General features: G+C 48.4%; 1 protein-coding gene across 25 annotated transcripts in view; it reads left to right on the top strand.

Moving 5' to 3' along the window:
* Nucleotides 1-20,390, top strand: part of PHLDB1 (pleckstrin homology like domain family B member 1) — a 170,848-nt gene that overhangs the window by 79,048 nt on the left and 71,410 nt on the right. For all 25 annotated transcript variants that reach the window (XM_075909568.1, XM_075909570.1, XM_075909545.1 and 22 more), the window contains one exon: nucleotides 11,795-13,317. In XM_075909568.1, coding sequence (XP_075765683.1) covers nucleotides 11,795-13,317 — 1,523 coding nt within the window. The remainder of the gene's footprint in view (nucleotides 1-11,794; nucleotides 13,318-20,390) is intronic.

The raw sequence follows: 20,390 nt of genomic DNA, 5'->3' as shown, positions 1-20,390 counted from the left end.
TCCCCCTGGGTGCGCCACTGTTGGTGTTGGGCTCGGCCCGGCATTTCAGATCAGAGTCTTTTTCTAGCAGTATCTAGTTGGGCCGTGCATGCATGTGGGGGGCGTGTCCTGTCTGTGCCTTTGGAGTTTGTGTATGTGGCCCATCTCCCCTCAGTTCCTTCGTTGCTGCCCTCGGCTGCAGATGGACCTTGATCCCTCTCCTCCTCTTCAGTCAACTGTAGACAGGAATAGAGCTAGAATTGGTTCAAAAGTCTAAATCTACCAGACCTTTGTCTCGCACCCCGAGCCCGGAGTCAGTGTCATGCGCTCCTGCACCAATGCTGCCACCACTGGCACCACGATCACTGGCGCTGCAGAAGCCTCCATCAAGTTGTCATCATCTTTCTGTTCGCTCTCAAGGCCACAATGTGCTGGTACAGGATCTGGAACTGAGTCCTAGATCTCCATATGACCACTTTTGGAGACATCGATCTCAATCTCCCTTAAAACCGCATGGCTCTCATTGTCCTCTATGATCACCTGTACTTTCTCATTGCAGTGATTATGATGAGGATGAGAGGAATATATTCTCTTCTCAACACTCCTTTCCAACCAGGGCTCACACACCATATGAAAGATGTCCAACCACAATACTCTCACCACCCTCTGTTGTATTTGGAATGGTCCTGCCACCCTCATTATCCATTTTTCTGGTCCCTGAGCGCCCCCTCGGCACCGTCAACCCCGGCTCAGAGGTCAATACCCCCTTCCCATCCTCACACTTCCCCCTTGTCAACAGAGAACCCAGACACAGAAGAGGGGCAAATCGTTGATGAGCCTGACGCTGAACAACCTGACATTTCACCAACTGATAAATGCTCCTCCCCACCAGATGAGGTGGTTATTCCTGATGACCCATCACAAACTGATGATCTAATTTCAGGACTTATTCAGAAGGGTCTCTACCAGCCAAGAGGTGGTATTACCAGAGGTGCGAGAGAAACAACATAAGCTTTTAAAGCACCTCCAGTTTCCCTCAAAATCCAGTATTGCTCTCCCCATAGATGAACCAATTATGGAAGCAGTGGATGAGGTCTGGCAGACACCAGCCACAGCCCTACCAACCAATAACAGGGCTGCTAGAAAGTACTTCGTCCCCTCCAAGGGCACAGATTTTCTGTTTCTTCACACTTGGCTGAACTCCCTAGTGGTAGATGCTGCACAGCATAGCTCCAAGACCCCTCAGTTTAAATCCTCCATTCATGATAAGGACCATAAATGCTTAGTGATAGAAATGTAGCAATGTTAGTCTGGTGTAGTTGAAGCAAAATACAGGACTATGTAGCACTTTAAAGACTAACAAGATGGTTTATTAGATGATGAGCTTTCGTGGGCCAGACCCACTTCCTCAGATCAAATAGTGGAAGAAAATAGTCACAACCATATATACCAAAGGATACAATTAAAAAAAAGAACACATATGAAAAGGACAAATCAAATTTCAGAACAGAAGAGGGATGCGGGGGGGGAGGGAAGGGGCAGGAAGGTAAATGTCTGTGAGCTAATGATATTAGAGGTGATAATTGGGGAAGCTATCTTTGTAATGGGTAAGATAACTAGAGTCTTTGTTGAGACCTCCGTGTAAAGTGTCGAATTTTAGCATGAATAACAGTTCAGAGGATTCCCTTTCAAGTGCAGTTTTAAAAGGCTTTTGAAGCAGATGCAGGTAATTAAGTCGTTGAGACAGTGTCCTTTCTGGTTGAAATGGCAAGAAACTGTTTTTTCTTTGTGATCCTGTCTAATATCTGTTTTGTGGGCATTGATCCTTTGGCGAAGTGTCTGAGACGTTTGTCCAATGTACATAGCAGACGGACACTTTTGGCACACGATAGCATAGATTATATTTCTGGATGCACATGAATATGTGTTCTTGATCTTTAACTCACTTGGTTAGGTCCAATAGTGGTATCAGCAGAGGGAATATGTGGACAAAGATGGCAACAGGGTTTGTTGCAAGGGAAGGTATCAGGGTTGGTATTAGTGTGGTATGTCCTATGGTTGTTGGTACACATCCTGCTCAGTATCGTCTTGTATCCAATGCCTTGGAGACAGGGTATGCTGAAAATTTGCTGCCTTGAGTTCAGTGGAGGACAGGGCTATCATGGACTTTCACTCTTGGGACAAACCAGACACTTTGCCAACAGGAAATATTCTGCATTGGGCTTTTTGGACTGCATGGCATAGATCTGATGTGACCATACTTTTGATGCTGCTTATTGCAGACTGAGTATATGCTGCAGATCCAAAAATTCTGTGACCCATCAGCCCCAGCCCTTCCTTCCCTGCTACCCAAAGCTAAGTACAGGCAGTCCCCGGGTTACGTACAAGATAGGGACTGTAGGTTTGTTCTTAAGTTGAATCTGTATGTAAGTCGGAACTGGCATCAGCCGCTGCTGAAACTGATCAGTTTCAACCGCGGCTGAATCTGGACGCCAGTTCTGACTTACATACAGATTCAACTTAAGAAACCCAGGCGTCCCCAAGTCAGCTGCTGCTGAAACTGATCAGCGGCTGATTCCAGGAAGCCTGGGGCAGAGCAACTCTGCCTCGGGCTTCCTGTAGTCAGCCGCTGGTAAGTTTCAGCAGTGGCTGACTTGGGGACGCCTGGGGCAGAGCAGCTGGGGTGCTCCTGGGTTGCTCCAGTAGCGCCGCTCCTCGGCACTACTGGAGCAATCCAGCAGCACCCTAGCTGCTCTGCCCCAGGCGTCCTGATTCAGCCGCTGCTGAAACTGACCAGCAGCAGCTGAATCAGGACGCCTGGGGCAGAGCAGCTGGGGTGCTGCCAGGTTGGTCCGGAGCGTCGCTGCGGGACCAACCTGGCAGCCCCCAGCTGCTCTACCCCAGGGGTAGGCAAGAAAAGCCTGGTCTACTGGGGGGGGGGAACTAGCTGCATCCCCCCCCCCCAGCAGACCAGGGAGACCGGGGTGGCGGACCGCCCAAGTCCTCCACGGCTTTGCTCCGTCTCCCTGGTCTGCTGACCTGGGAGACGCGGAGCAAAGCCGCAGAGCACACGGGCAGCGGGACAGTCCAGGCGGGCCGCGGCTGCCCCACTGCTGGTGTGCTCCGAGGCTTTGCTCCCCATCTCCCTGGTCTGCTGGTCAGACCAGGGAGATGGGGAGCAAAGCCTTGGAGCACGCCCGCAGCGGGACAACCCAAGCGCGCCTGGGCTGTCCCGCTACGGGCGTGCTCCAAGGCTTTGCTCCCCGTCTCCCTGCAGACCGGGGAGATGGAGAGCAAAGCCGCAGAGCACGCCCGCAGCGGGACAGCCCGGGCGCGCTTGAGCTGTCCCCCTGAGGGCGTGCTCCGCGGCTTTGCTCCCCGTCTCCCTGCAGACCAGGGAGACGGGGAGCAAAGCCGCGGAGCACACCCGCAGGGGGACAGCTCAAGTGCGCCCGGGCTGTCCCGCTGCGGGCGTGCTCCGCAGCTTTGCTCCTGTCCCCCTGGTCTGCTGGGGGGGTCCAGCAAAGCCGCTGGACCCCCCCCCCCCCAGCAGACCAGGGACACCTGAGCAAAGCCGCCACCTGGGCGGCTTTGCTCGTTTGCCCGGGAGCAAAGCCGCCGCCTAGGCAGCTTTGCTCCCGGGCAAACAAGCAAAGCCGCCCAGGGAGACTGGGAGAAGCTTTTCTCGCCCCGGAGGACACGGGTGGCAACCCGCCGCCCGTGAGCTCCGGGGCGAGAAAAGCCCCGTTCGTTTAAATAGTAAAACGAGTGAACTAGAATGCCTAGTTTTAAAAGAGGATATTGATATAATAGGCATCACAGAAACCTGGTGGAATTAGGACAATCAATAGGACACAATCATACCGGGGTACAAAATATGTCGGAAGGACAGAACAGGTTGTGTGGAGGGGGCGGGGAGTGACGCTATATGTGAAAGAAAATATAGAATCAAATGAAGTAAAAATCTTAAATGAATCAACATGTTCCATAGAATCTCTATGGATAGTAATTCCATGCTCTAATAAGAATATAGCAGTAGGGATATATCATCGACCACTGACCAGTACAGTGATAGTGACTATGAAATGCTAAGGGAGATTAGAGAGTCTATAAAAAAAAAACCCCTCAATAATAGTAGGGGATTTCAATTATCCCCATATTGACTGGGTACATGTCACCTCAGGATGAAATGCAGAGACAAAATTTCTCGATACTTTAAATGACTGCTTCTTGGAGCAGCTGGTACAGGAACCCACAAGGGGAGAGGCAGTTCTCGATTTAGTCCTGAGTGGAGTTCAGGATCTGGTCCAAGAGATAACTATAACTTGCTTGGAAATAGTGACCATAATAAAATAACATTTAACATTCCTGTGGTGAGAAGAACACCTCAGCAGCCCAACACTGTGGCATTTAATTTCAGAAAGGAGAACTATGCAAAAATGAGGAGGTTAGTTAAACAGACATTAAAAGGTACAGTGACTAAAGTAAAATTTGTGCTGCATGGAAACCTTTCAAAGACACCGTAATAGAGGCCCAATTTAAATGTATACCCCAAATTAAAAAAACACAGTAAAAGACCTACAAAAGAGCCACTATGGCTTAACAACCATGCAAAAGAAGCAGTGAGAGATAAAAAGGCATCTTTTAAAAAGTGGAAGTCAAATCTTAGTGAGGAAAATAGAAAGGAGCATAAACACTGCCAAATTAAGTATAAAAATGTAATAAGAAAAGCCAAAAAAGAGTTTGAAGAACAGCTAGCCAAAAACTCAAAAAGTAAGAACAAAATGTGTTTTAAGTACATCAGAAGCAGGAAGCCTGCTAAACAACCAGTGGGGCGATCCTGGACGATCGACATACAAAAGGAGGACTTAAAGACGATGAAGTAATTGCGGAGAAACTAAAAGTATTCTTTGCTTGTCTTCTTTGCTTCAGTCTTCTTTACAATAGTAAAGAATAAAGTTGTCAGACATATGGAAGAACATAATTTGTTGGGCAAAAGTCAGAACTAGGGACCACTAGATGAAATTAATGGGCAGCAGGTTTAAAACAAATAAAAGGAACTTTTTCTTCACACAGTGCACAGTCAACCTATGGAACTCCTTGCCTGAGGAGGTTGTGAAGGTTAGGACTATAACAAGGTTCAAAAAAGAGCTAGATAAATTCATGGAGGTTAAGTTCATTAATGGCCGTTAGCCAGGATGGGTAAGGAATGGTGTCCCTGGCCTCTGTTTGTTAGAGAATGGAGATGGATGGCAAGAGAGAGATCGCTTGTTCATTACCTGTTTGTTTCACTCCCTCGGGAGCACCTGGCATTGGCCACTGTCGGCAGACAGGATACTGGGCTCGATGGACCTTTGGTCTGACCCATTCTTATGTTCTTATATGATAGAGGTCTATAAAATCATGACTCGTATGGAAAAAGTGAATAAGGAAAAGTTATTTACTTATTCCCACAATAAAAGAACTAGGGGCCACCAAATGAAATTAATGGGCATCAGGTTTAAAACAAACAAAAGGAAGTTTCCTTTCACTCACCACACAGTAAACCTGTGGAACTCCTTGCCAGAAGATGCAGTGAAGGCTAGAACTTTAACAGGGTTAAAAAAAGAGCTAGATCGATTCATGCAGGTTAGGTCCATCAATGGCTATTTTGCCAGGATGGGTAGGAATGGTGTCCCTAGCCTCTGTTTGTCTGGAAATGGATGACAGGGGAGGGATCATGTGAGGATTACCTGTTATGGTCCCTCCCTCTGGCACATCTGGTATTGGCCACTGTCAGCAGACAGGATACTGGGCTAGATGGACCATTGGTCTGACCCAGTATGGCTTTTCTTATGTACATCTACACTTGCTCCCTAGTTCAAGCTAGGGATGCAAATGTAGACGACCGAAATTGCTAATGAAGTGGGGATTTAACTATCCCTCTCTTTATTAGTATGATCTCACCAGCACATTACTCTGCTCAACAGCTGAATCCAACCAGGAAGTGCGCTCCGGGACGCGTTAGTTCAAATCAACCCCTTGGTTCGAACTAACATTACTCCTCATTTTTTTGGGAGCAAGTATAGACGTACCCATGCAGATTTTCCTTTTTTCTCAGTCTGTTCTATGTCCTGCTGGCTGCACAGTTGCTTTTTTCTGGGTTTTGACCATGCCTTGTGGCTCCCAGTTTTGCTCCTGATTCTCAAAATGGTGGGAATCTGTCTTTGTTTTACTCATTTCACTGTGGCAAAATATTACTTGGTGTGACTTTTCTGGATAGGCACCTGGCACAATCCAGCTTCTTTCTGTTCTTGATTTGTTTTTCCTAATGACCAGTGTATTTGTGTTTTAAGCATTGGTTGAGCACACAAGCTGAAGCAAAAGGCTAGTGCTTCCAGATGACAAGCACAGAGAATTTGGTGGTTTTTTGAGGTATGGAGATACCTGTGTATATGCTTCAAGAGAATCTGGAGGCATGTTAGGCTATTGGTGGTGGTTACCTGAATGGGGTAAGATGACTGGTACAGAGGGAATTACCAAAGGAAAGTTGGTGTCAGGTTTTCATGCCCTGCTTGTTGCAAATGGGAAGTTTTTGTCTTTCTTATGTGGCCTCTGACTCTGTTCCCTTTCTTGTTCAGTCTCTTGAGTGAGGGTTATGGACTGCAGTGATATCTGTGAAGTGCTTTGGGATCTTTAGACAAAGTGCACATTTATTATAATCAGTTTACTCCTATGAAATAATGTTGCAGGCAGATGTGGTCAGGGATCTTGTGTCTAAGGAAGAACTGATTTAATGGAAATAAATTGAGCTTTGGTTTACTTGAACTGATAATCAGATTCACCTGCCAATCAATCCTCTCTCTTACAGTAACTGGCCATGAAACCATGGCTTTACCCATTAATACAGCGCTCACTCTGAGCCATTCATGCCAGGAGTGTGTCTAGCCTTCCAGAATGCTAAGCCTTAAGTACTCTTGCAATATTATTACTGCTTCTCCATCTTTCCCCTTCGTGATTTTTTTCATTTATTACAAGGGGAAAAAATCTAGCCACTTTCAATCCTGGATAGGTTCTAACTGTGTTTGACAAATGCTGCAGGCCAGAGCAGTCTGGTTTCAGCTTGATATTTAGGTGGCTGCAAGCAAAAGCAATACCTAGACTTTAGTAAGGCATTTGATACGGTCTCGCATGATATTCTCATTGATAAACTAGGCAAATATAACTTAGAGAGGGCCACGATAAGGTGGGTGCATAATTGGCTGGATAACCGTAGTCAGAGAGTTGTTGTTAACGGTTCTAAATCCTGCTGGAAAGGGATAACAAGTGGAGTTCCTCAAGGGTCTGTTTTGGGACCCGTACTGTTCAATATCTTCATCAATGATGTAGATATTGGGATAGAGAGTACACTTAAGTTTGCAGATGATACCAAACTGGGTGGGGTTGCAACTTCTTTGGAGGATAGGGACATAATTCAAAATGACCTTAGCAAGTTAGAGAAATGGTCAGAGGTAAACAGGATGAGGTTTAATAAAGAGAAATGCAAAGTGCTCCACTTAGGAAGGAACAATCAGTTCCATACATACAAGATGGGAAGCGACTGTCTAGGAAGGAGCATGGCGGAAAGGGATCTAGGGGTCATAGTGGACCACAAGTTGAATATGAGTCAACAGTGTGATGCTGTTGCAAAAAAAGCAAATATGATTCTAGGTTGTATCAACAGGTGTGTTGTAAGCAAAACTCGTGAAGTCATTCTGCCGCTCTACTCTGCACTAGTTAGGCCTCAGCTGGAGTACTGTGTCCAGTTCTGGGCGCCACATTTCAAGAAAGATGTGGAGAAATTGGAAAGGGTACAGAGAAGAGCGACAAGAATGATTAAAGGTTTAGAGAACATGACCTATGAAGCCAGGCTTCATGAACTGGGCTTGTTTAGTTTGGAAAAAAGAAGATTAAGGGGGGACATGATAGCGGTTTTCAAATATCTAAAAGGGTGTCACAAGGAGGAAGGAGAAAATTTGTTCCTCTTGGTTTCTGAGGACAGGACAAGGAGTAATGGGCTTAAAGTGCAGCAGGGGAGGTTTAGATTGGACATTAGGAAAAAATTCCTAACTGTCAGGGTGGTCAAATATTGGAATAAATTGCCAAGGGAGGTGGTGGAATCTCCCTCTCTGGAGATATTTAAGAACAGGTTGGATAGACATCTGTCAGGGATAGTGTAGACGGAGCTTGATCCTGCCTTGAGGGCGGGGGGCTGGACTCGATGACCTCTCGAGGTCCCTTCCAGTCCTATTATTCTATGATTCTATGAAACCAGGAAGCTGCCGTCTGCCAGCTCAAACAAGAAGGTGAGCATTAGCCATGGAGGGGGCTCAGCTAGCTATACAAATAGAAATTGGGACACCCCCCCTCCCCCAGGTGACTGCTGTTACCTCCCTGTATGGAAACTGGAATGTTGCAGCACTACAAGCTGAAGGGATTAGCCCAGGATCACATAGTAGGTGAAGGACAGAGTCAGGAGTAGAGCCCAGGAGCTCTTGAGTCTGGCATCCTGAGCTAACCACTTGACCATTTGTTTCCACAGCTAGAATGACTGGAGAAGCCATTTATTGGCCTCGCAGAAGCCATGTGGAAACAGGAAGATTGTTCTGTCCAGCATCTGGGTATCAGCAGGCAGTGGAAAGCTTGTGTGTGTACAAGCTTGTGACCTAGTTGGCTGTTTTCTTTCCTCTGCTGTGGTTGTTGATTGCTGCTGGAAAGGTGCCCTGAGGTTGTGGCTTAATTAATTAGTGTTTGCAAAGTGTTTGGGATGCTCTGAGGAAGGGTACAGCAGCACTGAGGGGTGCTGCTGCTGCTGCTGCTCTTGGAGCTCTGCCTTTGGATGGAGCTGCCTCCAGAAGTGGCTCACCCCAACCCCAGAAAGCTGTGTATGGGAAGGGGGAGCTGGTGCTCAGGAGGTGCAGAGGCACTTAGCAGCTTTTGGGACCGCTCATGTGCAGTATTTGCCCCAAAAGCAGGAAGATGCCTAAACTCATCTGCTGATGGGGGTCTACCCTGGGGAGGAGCTCAAAGCGTTAGTTGAATGCTATCACTTCTCCATGCCTACATAGCTGTGGGGAGTTCAGGTTCTAGAAGGCCAGCATTTGGGACCCACAGATACTGTGCCATGAATAGACCTTGCTTAGCGTTTGGGATCAATTTAAAGGGAGCCAGAAGTTTCAATTCACCTTGCAGTTTATTGAGAAAGGAGCTGATAACCCCTATGCATGTTTAGCAAGGGGACTGGCCATTTGCCATCTGCTGAGATTCCTGGTGTTTGGAGGCACTGAGGAGAAACCCAACTTCAGCTCCAAGGGCTTGGAGGTAGTGGGAAGTGCTGTTCAGATCCCAGTGGCAGTCCTTTTGTGTTTCTCCCCCATGTCCTGAGGCAAGGATTATGAGTGACCTGGTCAGGTTTATGGCTGACACATGCTCACTCCCCTGGCTCAACCTACTTGTTTCTGTTTAGAGACATATTGAAAATCTCAAACTCTAGACTCTGGACAAAGGTTATGGCAGCAGTTGGCTCCACTGTGGTTAGTTAAATTGTTTCTAAGTGACATTCAATCATATCATTTTAATTCTCTTCCCATTTTCTCTGTTATTATCCTGGAAACCCTTTGAATCCCCAAGGCAAACCCCCAGAAGGACCATCTTCAAATCCCAGCCAGGAAAGAGCTGCCTCTCCCTCCAGTCTATCTGGATGTCTGGTTTTGGGTCTCCTATATGTTTTTCTTTCCCCTATGACTGAGAAAAGGGAGTGTTGAAGAGAAGCAGGGGATAGTTGCATTTTGGATTGGTGGTGGAAGTGCTGTGTACCCTGGCTGCTGCTGTAGGATGCTCTGGTGGAGGCAGCATCCCCTCCCTTCTCAGTGGGAGGCAGATGCTCATCCACATGTCTGGAGCTGATTCTCACTTGCTGCAGCTCCAGCTCCCTCCCAGCGCTGCGCTAAATGTTCAGTTTTGTCTACAAGACTCCAGAGGAAAAGTCAGGAAGCCCCAGAGGCCGATTATTGTAGAGACAGGGAAGACGCAACAGTCACTCCTGTCTCTGTGGATGAAGTAAGGTATGTGCAGCTGTTCTCTGCCCAGCTCCCAGCATACCAGTGAGACCACAGGCAGAGCCAAGAAAACAATGCATTAGCATCATGCTGGAAAGAGCTATCACATTTCAGTTGCCGGGGCAATACAGCTAGTGGGACACCCAGCTGGTCACTGGAATATAATCCCCAGGCACCTGAGCTCCAAAGAGATGATCAGCATGGGAGATAACACTTAATAAGGGCATGACTAAACCTGAACCCTAGGGCGGATTAGGGCAGAGTTGGAGGGGAGAAGGGAGGGAGGGGCAGTTGAGCAAAGGCCAGCTCTGCATGCTAGAATTTCATAAATGAAAAGATCCAGTAGAGGTCCCAGTACCTATTACTAAACAGCTGTTATGTTCGTAGTAGCTCAAGGCAGGAGATGAAAAAGACACATGTATGTGGCTGAAGCTGCAGGAGGAATTAAGGAGATGGAATTTAGGTAGGTCAGTTGTTAATATTCCTTTTCTTCTGAGATGTGCCCTGGACTCCTAGGTTACGTCTACACTGCGGAGTCTTTTGAGCAAACCTGTTGTTTCAAAATATAATGGGCTTGTTGTTCTGACATCCCTGTAAATCTCATTCTATGAGGAGTAAGGGACGTTTTGGAATAGCACTCTATTTTGAAATTTAAATCCAAAATAAGCTATTTTGAAATTAACTCAAATAAGCTACACAATTTGTGTAGTTCAAATTGTGCAGCTTATTTTGAGCTCTAGGTGCAGTATAGAGGCATCCCTAATGGCCCCAGATAGGTAGGGTCTCTGCTTGGGTCACATCCAGAAGATAGCATCTGTGGCAACCCTGTGCTGTGGCACTGGCTTAGAGAAGACCACCCACAGGAGCATGGACTCAGACTATTTGTCTTTCTAGTGTTTCCTCTCATCTTCCAGAGGAGATGCTCCAGTACATGAATCCCTCTATGTCCAAGTGTGGAATAGCCCGGCTATAGGACAATGTCATCTGAAATCTAGTCTTCATGCTTAGGAATCGAAGGGTTAATAGCCCTTATCCTGTCTAATGGAGCTGTGGGTATTCGCCTTTGCATTGCTGGCACCATTTCCTACTGTGTCTAGCATTCCTCCCAGCATGTATATGCAGCACACACCTGCAGTCTGGCTCCGGCCTCATCCAGAATGCAGAATGCTAGTTCCGAGCAATTAGAACGTCCAAGGATAACATGGGCACTGCAGAGAGCGTGACAGTTGGGGGTAGAGAGATCTTTTTTGTGGGCGCCTTCTACTGGCAGCTTTCTGCTGGAATGTTTCCTGTGGGATAAGACAAGGATTTGATGCTGGCTCCCATTCCTTCCATTCCTCTACTGGCCACACAGTTGTGGCTATGATGAGTTTGGCTGTGGTTACAGTAAATACTGGTTCCCTACTGTGGAGAGGTAGGCAGCAGGTGCACAGATCCAATCCAATCCAGTCCACCAGGCTGTGGTGGCCATTGGTTCTGCCACTCTGGGCTGTCATGGTTCCTTTGGAGTCTCCACAAGTGATTTGGAGCTGTGGTTTTGTGGGAACAGTGCTTGTGCAACAGGGACCGATTTCCTCATGTGGGGCAGAAGCTGGATGTTTGCTCCCTAGCCTGGGCTGTTTCTGGCCTGTGTGTGCCCACATGGCCTGATTGAATGGAGGGGTTTGGCATGAGTTAAGTGTGAGGTTAATGGTGCTGTCTCCTGGGCTAATGTGTGCTCCTTTCTCTCCCTCTGGCAGAATCAGAGCGTCTAGTGAATGGCAACCACCAGCTGTCTCTCAATGATGCCCATAAGGGGCAGGGAATGAGGCCCCGGCCCAGCCACAGCTCTCTAGTCAGCTCCATCGAGAAAGATCTGCAAGACATCATGGACTCTTTGGTGATAGAGGAGTCGGGATGCCCCAGGAAAAAGCTGTCTGCCAATGCCCAGTCCCCTGTTTCCTCAGTGGTGAATGGTGGTGGGCACTACTTCTTGTCCCCACCCTTGAGCCCCGGGGCCATGTCTGTGGGCTCCAGCTATGATAACGCATCTCCACCCTTCTCCCCACTTTCTTCCCCAGCCAGCAGTGGCAGTTACACTAGCCACTCTCCCAGTAGTCAGGAGCAGGGGCCACCCATCCCCCCCGTGGTGCCAGTGAGATCATCCAGCTACAACCATGCCATGCAGTTTCCACAGCAGCGGACACCTCCCCCTCCAGGTGGTGCCTCCCACCTGGACCTGAGGAGCAGTGCCATGGGCACAAATGATACACAGCTTGCAGAGAGTCCTAAGATGCAGAGGAAGGCCGTGCATGGCACTCCCTTGAGCCCCACACCTAGCCAGAGAACCCTGCACCCTGAAGGCCCTGGGCTTTCAGCCTTCTCCAGTTCCCGGAGGGCTGTTGAGAGCACACAGTTGGGCCATCCTAACCAGCACATGCCCCTAGTGTCTATAAGCCTGAGTGACTATGTGACAGGAAGCTCCCAGGCTCAGCCTACCAATATCCCCAGTAGTCCCCGTCTGACACCCAAATTTCAGTCGCCATCTGCTCAGAGGTTGAAAATGGTGGCTCTTCAAGAGCGCCCACCCAGCCCCTTTAGGGAGGTCAAGGAACCCCCTGGCATTGACAGGCACCTGGCCTCCAGCCCATCCCGGCAGATGTTGGCAAGAGTCTTCCAGCCTCTGGAGACTGCAGGCTTCATCCATGTCAGTCAGGGCAGCCGTTCTCTGCAGCCCCCTGAAAGTCCCAGAATGGGCAGAAGGAGCATGGAGAGCATGAGAGACTTGCCTCCCCTCAGCCCTTCCCTGTCTCGCCGGGCAGCACCCCTGCCTTCTGCCTTGTCTCCTCAAGCAAGGACCCCCCAAGAGAGTCCCTCACAGCAGACCAAGCTGGCCAAGGAGGTTCCTGAGAGCCCTCGCATCCGGCACAAGGCAGCCAGGCCCCTGGAGAGACATGAAGACTTCTCCTCATCCTCCTTGACAGGGAAGAATTTGAGAACCAGAAGTCCCTCACCCATCTTCCAGGCAGAACTTGCCTCCCAGCGTAAGCCCAGCTTCAGTATCACTCTCAGCCCTGCATACAGCCTGGGATCACTGGCTGTGTCCTCACCCCATCAGAGCCCCCGGGCACAGAGAAAGCTGTCTGGAGACCTGCGGCTGCCCATGAGCACAAGGGAGCGCAAAAATAGCATCACTGAGATCAGTGACAATGAAGATGACCTGCTAGAATATCACCGACGCCAGCGCGAGGAGCGGCTACGTGAGCAAGAGATGGAGCGCCTGGTGAGCAGCATGGCATGCCATGGGGATGCAGTGGGATAGGAACTGGTGAGGGAGCGGGCACAGTGTGGAAGTGGTTTAGAGGGATGTCGGAATAGGCCTGGTAAAGAGTTAGAGATGGTGCATAGTGTGAGAAGCGCTATGGGTAGAGGCTGAGCTCTAGAGAAGGGGGAGCACTGGATCTTGAGAGAGAAGTGAAGTCTTCTTTACGCCATGCTTGTCGATGCTGTTTCTCATTCTGAGGTGCACAGATAACAGCACAGTGGGTAAAACAGTGAATGTTTAGGAATAGCCAGTTTATCCAAGACTCTCACAGCAGCTGGAAAAAGTCTCTTAGCGTTGCTGGAACTGGATGCTGTAATGCTAGGTAGGTCGCTTTGACTTAGGCCATGTCTCCACTTCCTGGAAGATCGATGCTCTGGAGATTCCGGGGTTTGATTTAGTGGGTCTAGTAAAGAACTCTGAGGGCGCCCCCGTCAGCACTGGTACTCCTACTCCTTGTGAGAAGTAAGGAAAGTCAACAGGAACATTTCTCCCATCAACTTCCCGCTGGTGGGGCCTCCCCAGAAAATTGATGCAAAATATGTTGACACCAGCTACTCGATTCACGTAGTTGGAGTTATGTATCTTGCATTGATTTTTTTCCTCCAGTGTATACCTGGCCTTAGGCTAAGGCTGATCAGATCTTAGGGCATTAATTGGCCATCCTACATTGTACTGTGCATGCTGGACTCTTTTGCCTCCTCACTGGGATCATAGTCTGAGCTGTGCTGGTCAATCTGTACCCTGTGGGATTTGATTCCTGGGTCCTTCTGCCCTGCCAACAGTAGATTCATGTGAGATATACAACTGTCTGTTTTCTCCCACAGCTGAGGCAGCAGTGCTAGGCGCTGCCCATGGTGGCTTGTTAGTTTACTAAGCAGCTGGGTGAGACTCTGCATGTGACCCTTGCTAGCTCCCATCAGCATGGCATCCTCAGCTGAGGAATTATGTGCTGCATTTCTGACTTCCATTCATTACAGCTGTAAGCTCAGATGCTGTCATCTGCTGACTGTATCCTGGGTCCCTGCAGTTTCACATCAGTCTGACAAGTTCATGCTGTCACCCTGTCAGAGCAGTGTCTGCTGAGAGTGAGGCATTGGCTACAGTGAGCCCTTTTCTTTTCCCCCTCTGTTCCAGCTGGCATACTACTTTATAGGAGAAGTAGGACTGTAATCCCGTCTGTAACACCCATTACACATCCATGGCAGGATCATAATAAGGCACATATTGGTGAGCCCCAGGCTTGTAGCATGCTACAGAGCTTAGAAAGCTCTTGCCTTGTGTATGTGATCCACAGGACCCCTCACCCCTCAAATGCCTAGCAGGGATTTGTGAAGGATAGTCAGGAAGGCAACCACAGTGTCCTCCACAGTTTCAGCCCATCCCTTGGAGAGCGTGGAGAGTGGAGTGCTCTGCTGACGGCCAAGGGTCCTATAGCAAGGGTGGGCAACCTTTTTTGGGTCGGGGGCCGCTGACGCATGGAAAAATCAGTCGGGGGCCACACACAAAGGAGAAACCAAAAAACCTTTAAACCCTTACCGATGTGGAGAAGTAAAAAGACACTCACCACATTCCCCACACACACCAGAGTCTAGTGGAGCCCAGGCTAGTAGATTTTGTGTGCTCCAGTCCCTCAGTAGGTGTGGGCTCCCCAATACTAGGAGAGGAGCCCTGAGCCTCAGGGGCCAGATCCAGGTAAGCTGGGGGCCGCATCCGGCTCCCTGGCCTGAGCTTCCTCACCCCTAGCCTATAGCATTAGCCACTGAGTTGCTTTGGCATTGCACAGTCTCCAGGATGCATACGGCTTGGCATCCTCCTTGCTCTAGAGCAACTCTCAAGCCCTCCTCTTAGCCTGACTGCTCTGTGCTTGCATACAAGCCTATGGGCCTGGGCTTGCTTTGCCACATATTGGTACACAGAGCCCATGCTACTGGAAGGTGTACACATCATTGGAGAGCTGTCTAGTCTCTCCACTCACCTCAGTGGCATTACAGATTCTTGCTCTTACAGGGTTTGTCTAGACAGTGGCACTATTTCGGAATCCCAAAATAGCATTTTCCATGTCTTGATAGTGTGCCCATTATTTCGAAATAGCTTTCAAAATAACGCACGTGCTATTCCAACATCCCTGTAAACCTCATTCCACAAGGATTAAGGGATGTTTCGAAATAAGCTATTTCGAAATTAACTCAAAATAAGCAACACAATTTGCATAACTCAAATTGCATACCATATTTCAAGCTAAGGATGCGTTGAGTTTGACTCTTTGTAAGCCCAGACCCACACCCAGATATGAGAGATCACAGGCAACTGCAATCATGGCTGGTGTATTCTTTGCATCGGCCGTTGGATGTCTACTGTTTTCAAACCTAGACCCTTCTGCTGTGCATTTTGCTGCAGTTATAAACAACTACATACCAATATTGTGCATAGGCCTTTGAGTATCTAGACTTTTTGCTTTCTGGAGAGATTAACACAAGGAGCAGCACTTGGGCCTCCATTCTGAATGCAGATCACTGGATTATGCAGAAGCCAATGTGCAATTATCTGTCATAAAAGGAAAGGGAACCTCAGGGATTCACATCAGGTCAGTGCTGGTAGGTTATGCAGAAGGGGTATGTCTACACTACCACCATAGTTCGAACTAGGGTGGTAGTGTAGACATACCCTAAGTGATCTGCATTTATGTGAGGTGAACTGTAAATCTACAAAGTTTGTGAGTTATGTTATTGAGTCTTCATGCTCAGGGTGTCATGTGAACCTTACAGGACACTGATTGGCAGAGTCTGGCCAGTAAGTATAGGACTTTGAGGCCTTTTATCTAAATGTAGGCCCTAAGGATTCCGTTCGCTCTCTAGGAGCAGTCAGGCTGGGACTCCAGTTTCCTGTCACAGCAGTTAGCTGATTGTGCCCTTTTAATAGCGTTACATATATTGTACAAGGATGCTGACATATGGGAGGCTTGCAGACACTTAGGCCCTATATTTAGGCCATGGGACAGAGTTTTTATGGACTAGGCAGCTGCCTGGATGGGGAGAAAGGTGGGGTTTGACCAATGCATTTGTCTCTCTTTTTTTGTCTGTGTGTAGCCAATGAAGGGGACCAGGCCAGGGTGGTTCAAAGAGATTATGTAGCAAAACCCCTTCCCTTGCTACCAATGGTGTGCTGGGGCAAAACAGGTGTTAGTTGCTGCTCAGGTGATGGGATCAAGGCGGCACCTACTGACTAGACTTCTTGCCTTACAGGGTCATGGCTGCAGATATGGCCAAAACTACTAAAGATGGCTGCTGGCTATTGGGCTGCCTTTTGTAGGAGCTCATGGAGAGTCTGGTCTGTGTCCCCAGAAAGTTGTCCAGCACCCAGCCATGTGCTTAGGGGCAGGGAAGCACAGCTCTCCTCCCTCCTTGGTCTGAGTCTGCAAGAAGAGGATTTGACTAAGGCAAAGGGCTCAGTGCCTGAGATTACTTTCTTTAAGCCAAAGGAATCCATGTAGGAACTAGTGTCTTAAATCACATGGGAATAACTCTGTATGGGAAGGAGGAGGATATGATAATGTCCCTGACTGGAGGGGCACTTGGAAGATGATGACAGATGCCTTGTCAGATGGGAGTAGCATCAGGTACAAAATAATGAGACCCAGCAAGTTAGACTCCACCTGGTACTTGACACTCCCCTGACACTGTCTCCCAGAATCTATGAATCTTCATTCTACAGCGCACTCACTTCTTTTAATTCCCTGCAGGATTACATTGGAAATGGGGTTCTTCTCTTGCCTTGTCCAAAATGTGTGTGAGTACTGTTGCTGTGTGCCTTCACCCGCTTGTGGGAGCTGCCCTGGCCACAGCCCGTTTTGTCAGTACCATATGCAATGTGTGTGGAGTACTTGGGGCAAGAAGCGCAGTGGGAATGCAAGGCTGTTCTCCTTGGCACAGAACTGTATCCAGTATAAAATATCAGAGGGGTAGCTTTGTTAGTTTATAGCTGCAAAAACAATGGGGAGTCCTGTATACCTTAGAAGCTAACAGATTTATTAGGGCATAAACTTTTGTGGGTAAAACACATTTCATCAGATGAATTGGAGTGGAGTTTAGAGGCATGGGTTTATATAAGGAAAACAAAAAAAAGCGGGTACTTGTGTTAATAAGGCTAATCAAGTCAGGTTGGCAGTCGCTCATTCACAGCAGTTGATATGGAAATGTGAATATCAAGAGAGCGGAAATTGCCTGTGTAGTGTATTAACCAGTTAAGATCCTTATTCAATCCTAAATTGATTGTATTGAATTTGCAAATGAAAAGCTGGTTACTTATCTTCATAACTGTTGTTCTTTGAGATGTGCTGCTCATATGCGTCATCGGAAGTTTTTTCCCTTAGCAATATCTGTTGGGTCAGCAGGGGAGGCCCCTGGAGTGGCACCACTATATTAACTAATATATTCCCCTGATGGCCCTCCACCCCTCGGTCCCTTCTTACCAGACTACTCTGAAGAGGGGAGGCAGGCGGGATTTGGAATGAAGTGGGTGAAAGGCCATGAGGGGAATATATTAGCTGATATAGTAGCGCCACTCCAAGGGGCTCCCCTGCTCTGATGCCGTTTGCATGCTGCACATGCACACCTGCATGGAATGGACATGAACAATCACTCAAAGACCTTTAGCCATCTCCCTTTGTAATTGGGGGTTGAAATTCTTTTGCAGAAGGATGGCTACTTTCAAATCCATCACTGAATGTCCAGAGAAGTTAGTGTCCCCTACAAGTTTATTAAGTATGTTACCTAAGGATGTTAAATTGTGGTTATCTGGCTAATTGTGTAGTCAATAAGGACCGCTCTGCAAAGCCGCAGTGGGAGTCGCTCCAGCAGCCAGCTCCTACTGGCTCCGGGAGCCACCTCCACTGTGGCTCTGCATTTTAAATGTAGTAAGAACTGCTGGGCTCTTACTACATTTAAAATGCCAACATGCAGAGTTCCGGACCAGAGGCAACAAGGGGGGGAGCGAGTAGTCTTTAATACAGTCAACTACTTGCCAACTTCCCTTATGTTACCATTCCTGAGGTCTGATTTGGGTGTGATTTGGTGTAGCTATAGACTGTCTGGTTTGGTCAATATACATGGCAGAGGGGCATTGCTGGCACTTGATGGCATATATCATGTTAGTCAATGTGCAGGTGGATGAGCCCCTGATGGTGTGGTTTATGTGATTAGGTCCTGTGATGGTGTCGCTTGTATAGATATGTAGACAGATTTGGCAGGGGTAGGTTCCTGGGTAAGTGTCTCTGTGGTGTGTTGTGTGGCTTAGGGATGTAAGTGGCTAGTCAACTATCCAATAAGCATGAGCTTGACTAGTTGCGCTCCCCCCCCCCCCCCCACCCTTCCCCCACGTCTTAATACATTTAAAAGGCAGAGTTACAGTGGGGTTAGCTCCTGGGCCCAGGAGCTAAAACTCCGCTGTGGCTCCCTCGCTTATTGACTAACCAACTAGTGTGGCTGCTGGTGAGCATTTGCTTCAGGGTGGGGATCGTCTGTAGGCGAGAACTGGCCTGTTTCCCAAGGTCTGTAGAATGAGGGATCGTTTCCCAGGATAGGTTGTAGATTGTCAGTCATGCACTGGAGTGGTTTTATCTGGGGGCTATAGGTGATAACCAGCAGTGTTCTGTTATTTTCCTTGTTTGGCCTGTCCTAAAGTAAGTGACTTCTGGGGTACTCATCTGGCTCTCTCAGTTTGTTTCTTCACTTCCCCATGTGGGTATTTAAGCTTAAGATTGCGTGATAAAGATCTTATAGGTGTTTGTCTCTGCCTCAGCAATATACCCATGCCTCTGTAAACTCTACTCCAATTCATCTGATGAAATGGGCTTTACCATTGTATCCACTGTAAAAATAAATCTGTATCCAGTATGTTTGTCCTGGGAGCCCCTCAAAGAGGAGTTGCCATTTAAAAAAAACCTCTGTCCATAACTTCCAATGTTTGGGCTGTGAATGCACTCATGGTGCCCTGTAGGGATATAAAACCGCATTTCTAATGTTAACTGATTAGACAATATGTTTAACATAGCTAAACAGCCTAGCTCAGCACAGAGGGTCCGTATGGGCTGGAGCAACCCCGTACGTGGCACAGTGCAGTGCTGTTCTGGGCAGGTCAGGCAGGGTCTATTGCTCCATACTGCGAGCAGGGCGCTGCTGTGGTCCAGCTGGACGGAAACACTCTTCCTGTTATGCAGTGGGCCCAGCTGGGTCACTTCAGCCGGACCAGGCACCAGTTAACCAGTTATCCCCTAAGCATGTTGGTGAGGCAATGCTTACTGGATAACCCTAGTGCCCTGTTGTCCCTGTGAGGGGTAAATGCATCTTTGCAACTTCATGTCCTGCCCAGATCCTTTTGGTTGATCAGGAAGGTGTCCAGCAAGGGGGACAAAAGGAGCTTTGAGCATTTTGCCACTTGTAGCTCACTTGTGACATGGAGCACATTATAAGGAACAATCCCTTCTCTGGACCGACCCAAGGCCCCTAGGAACTAGATCTGGTGGTACTTGCTGGCACTAGCCTATTAGGGGCTGAGAAGAAGGACTCCAGCGTGTAGGCCAGTGCTGCCCTCTCCAGAATCTTGTTGCACTGCTGCTGTCTGCTTTTGCTCAGGAGGTCTTTGACTAGATAGGCCCTAAGCCCCTGTGTTGCTGTTGACGCCATATCCTGCACCCTATGCCCTGAGCATGTTCTGAGCTCCTTAGAAGCAGGTGTATGTCTTTGGCAGGCCAAAGAGGCTAAGTCTGTTGTTTCAGCTCATTCTCTGTTCCCAGGGAAGCACAGGGTTTGCAGACAGGTCTGGCTTCAGAATTGGGACCAGTATGCGAGGCACAAGTACTGGGTCTAGGCTCTACGTGTTAGCTGTCCCTGACGAGAGTGGCTCTGGCTGGGCTGCATCTGTGCATGACCTAGGCTTGCTGTTTGGCTGCACCCAAGGCTGGGAGATGGCCAAGGGGTGGCTCTGCTCCTTAATGTCTGGCTCAGACTGTTGTGCTTTGCAAGTGGCAGTCAGTC

This window comes from Pelodiscus sinensis, chromosome 26 (assembly GCF_049634645.1).
Source record: "Pelodiscus sinensis isolate JC-2024 chromosome 26, ASM4963464v1, whole genome shotgun sequence".
Lineage (NCBI taxonomy): Eukaryota > Metazoa > Chordata > Testudines > Trionychidae > Pelodiscus > Pelodiscus sinensis.
This window is presented reverse-complemented; position numbering and strand designations above follow the sequence as displayed.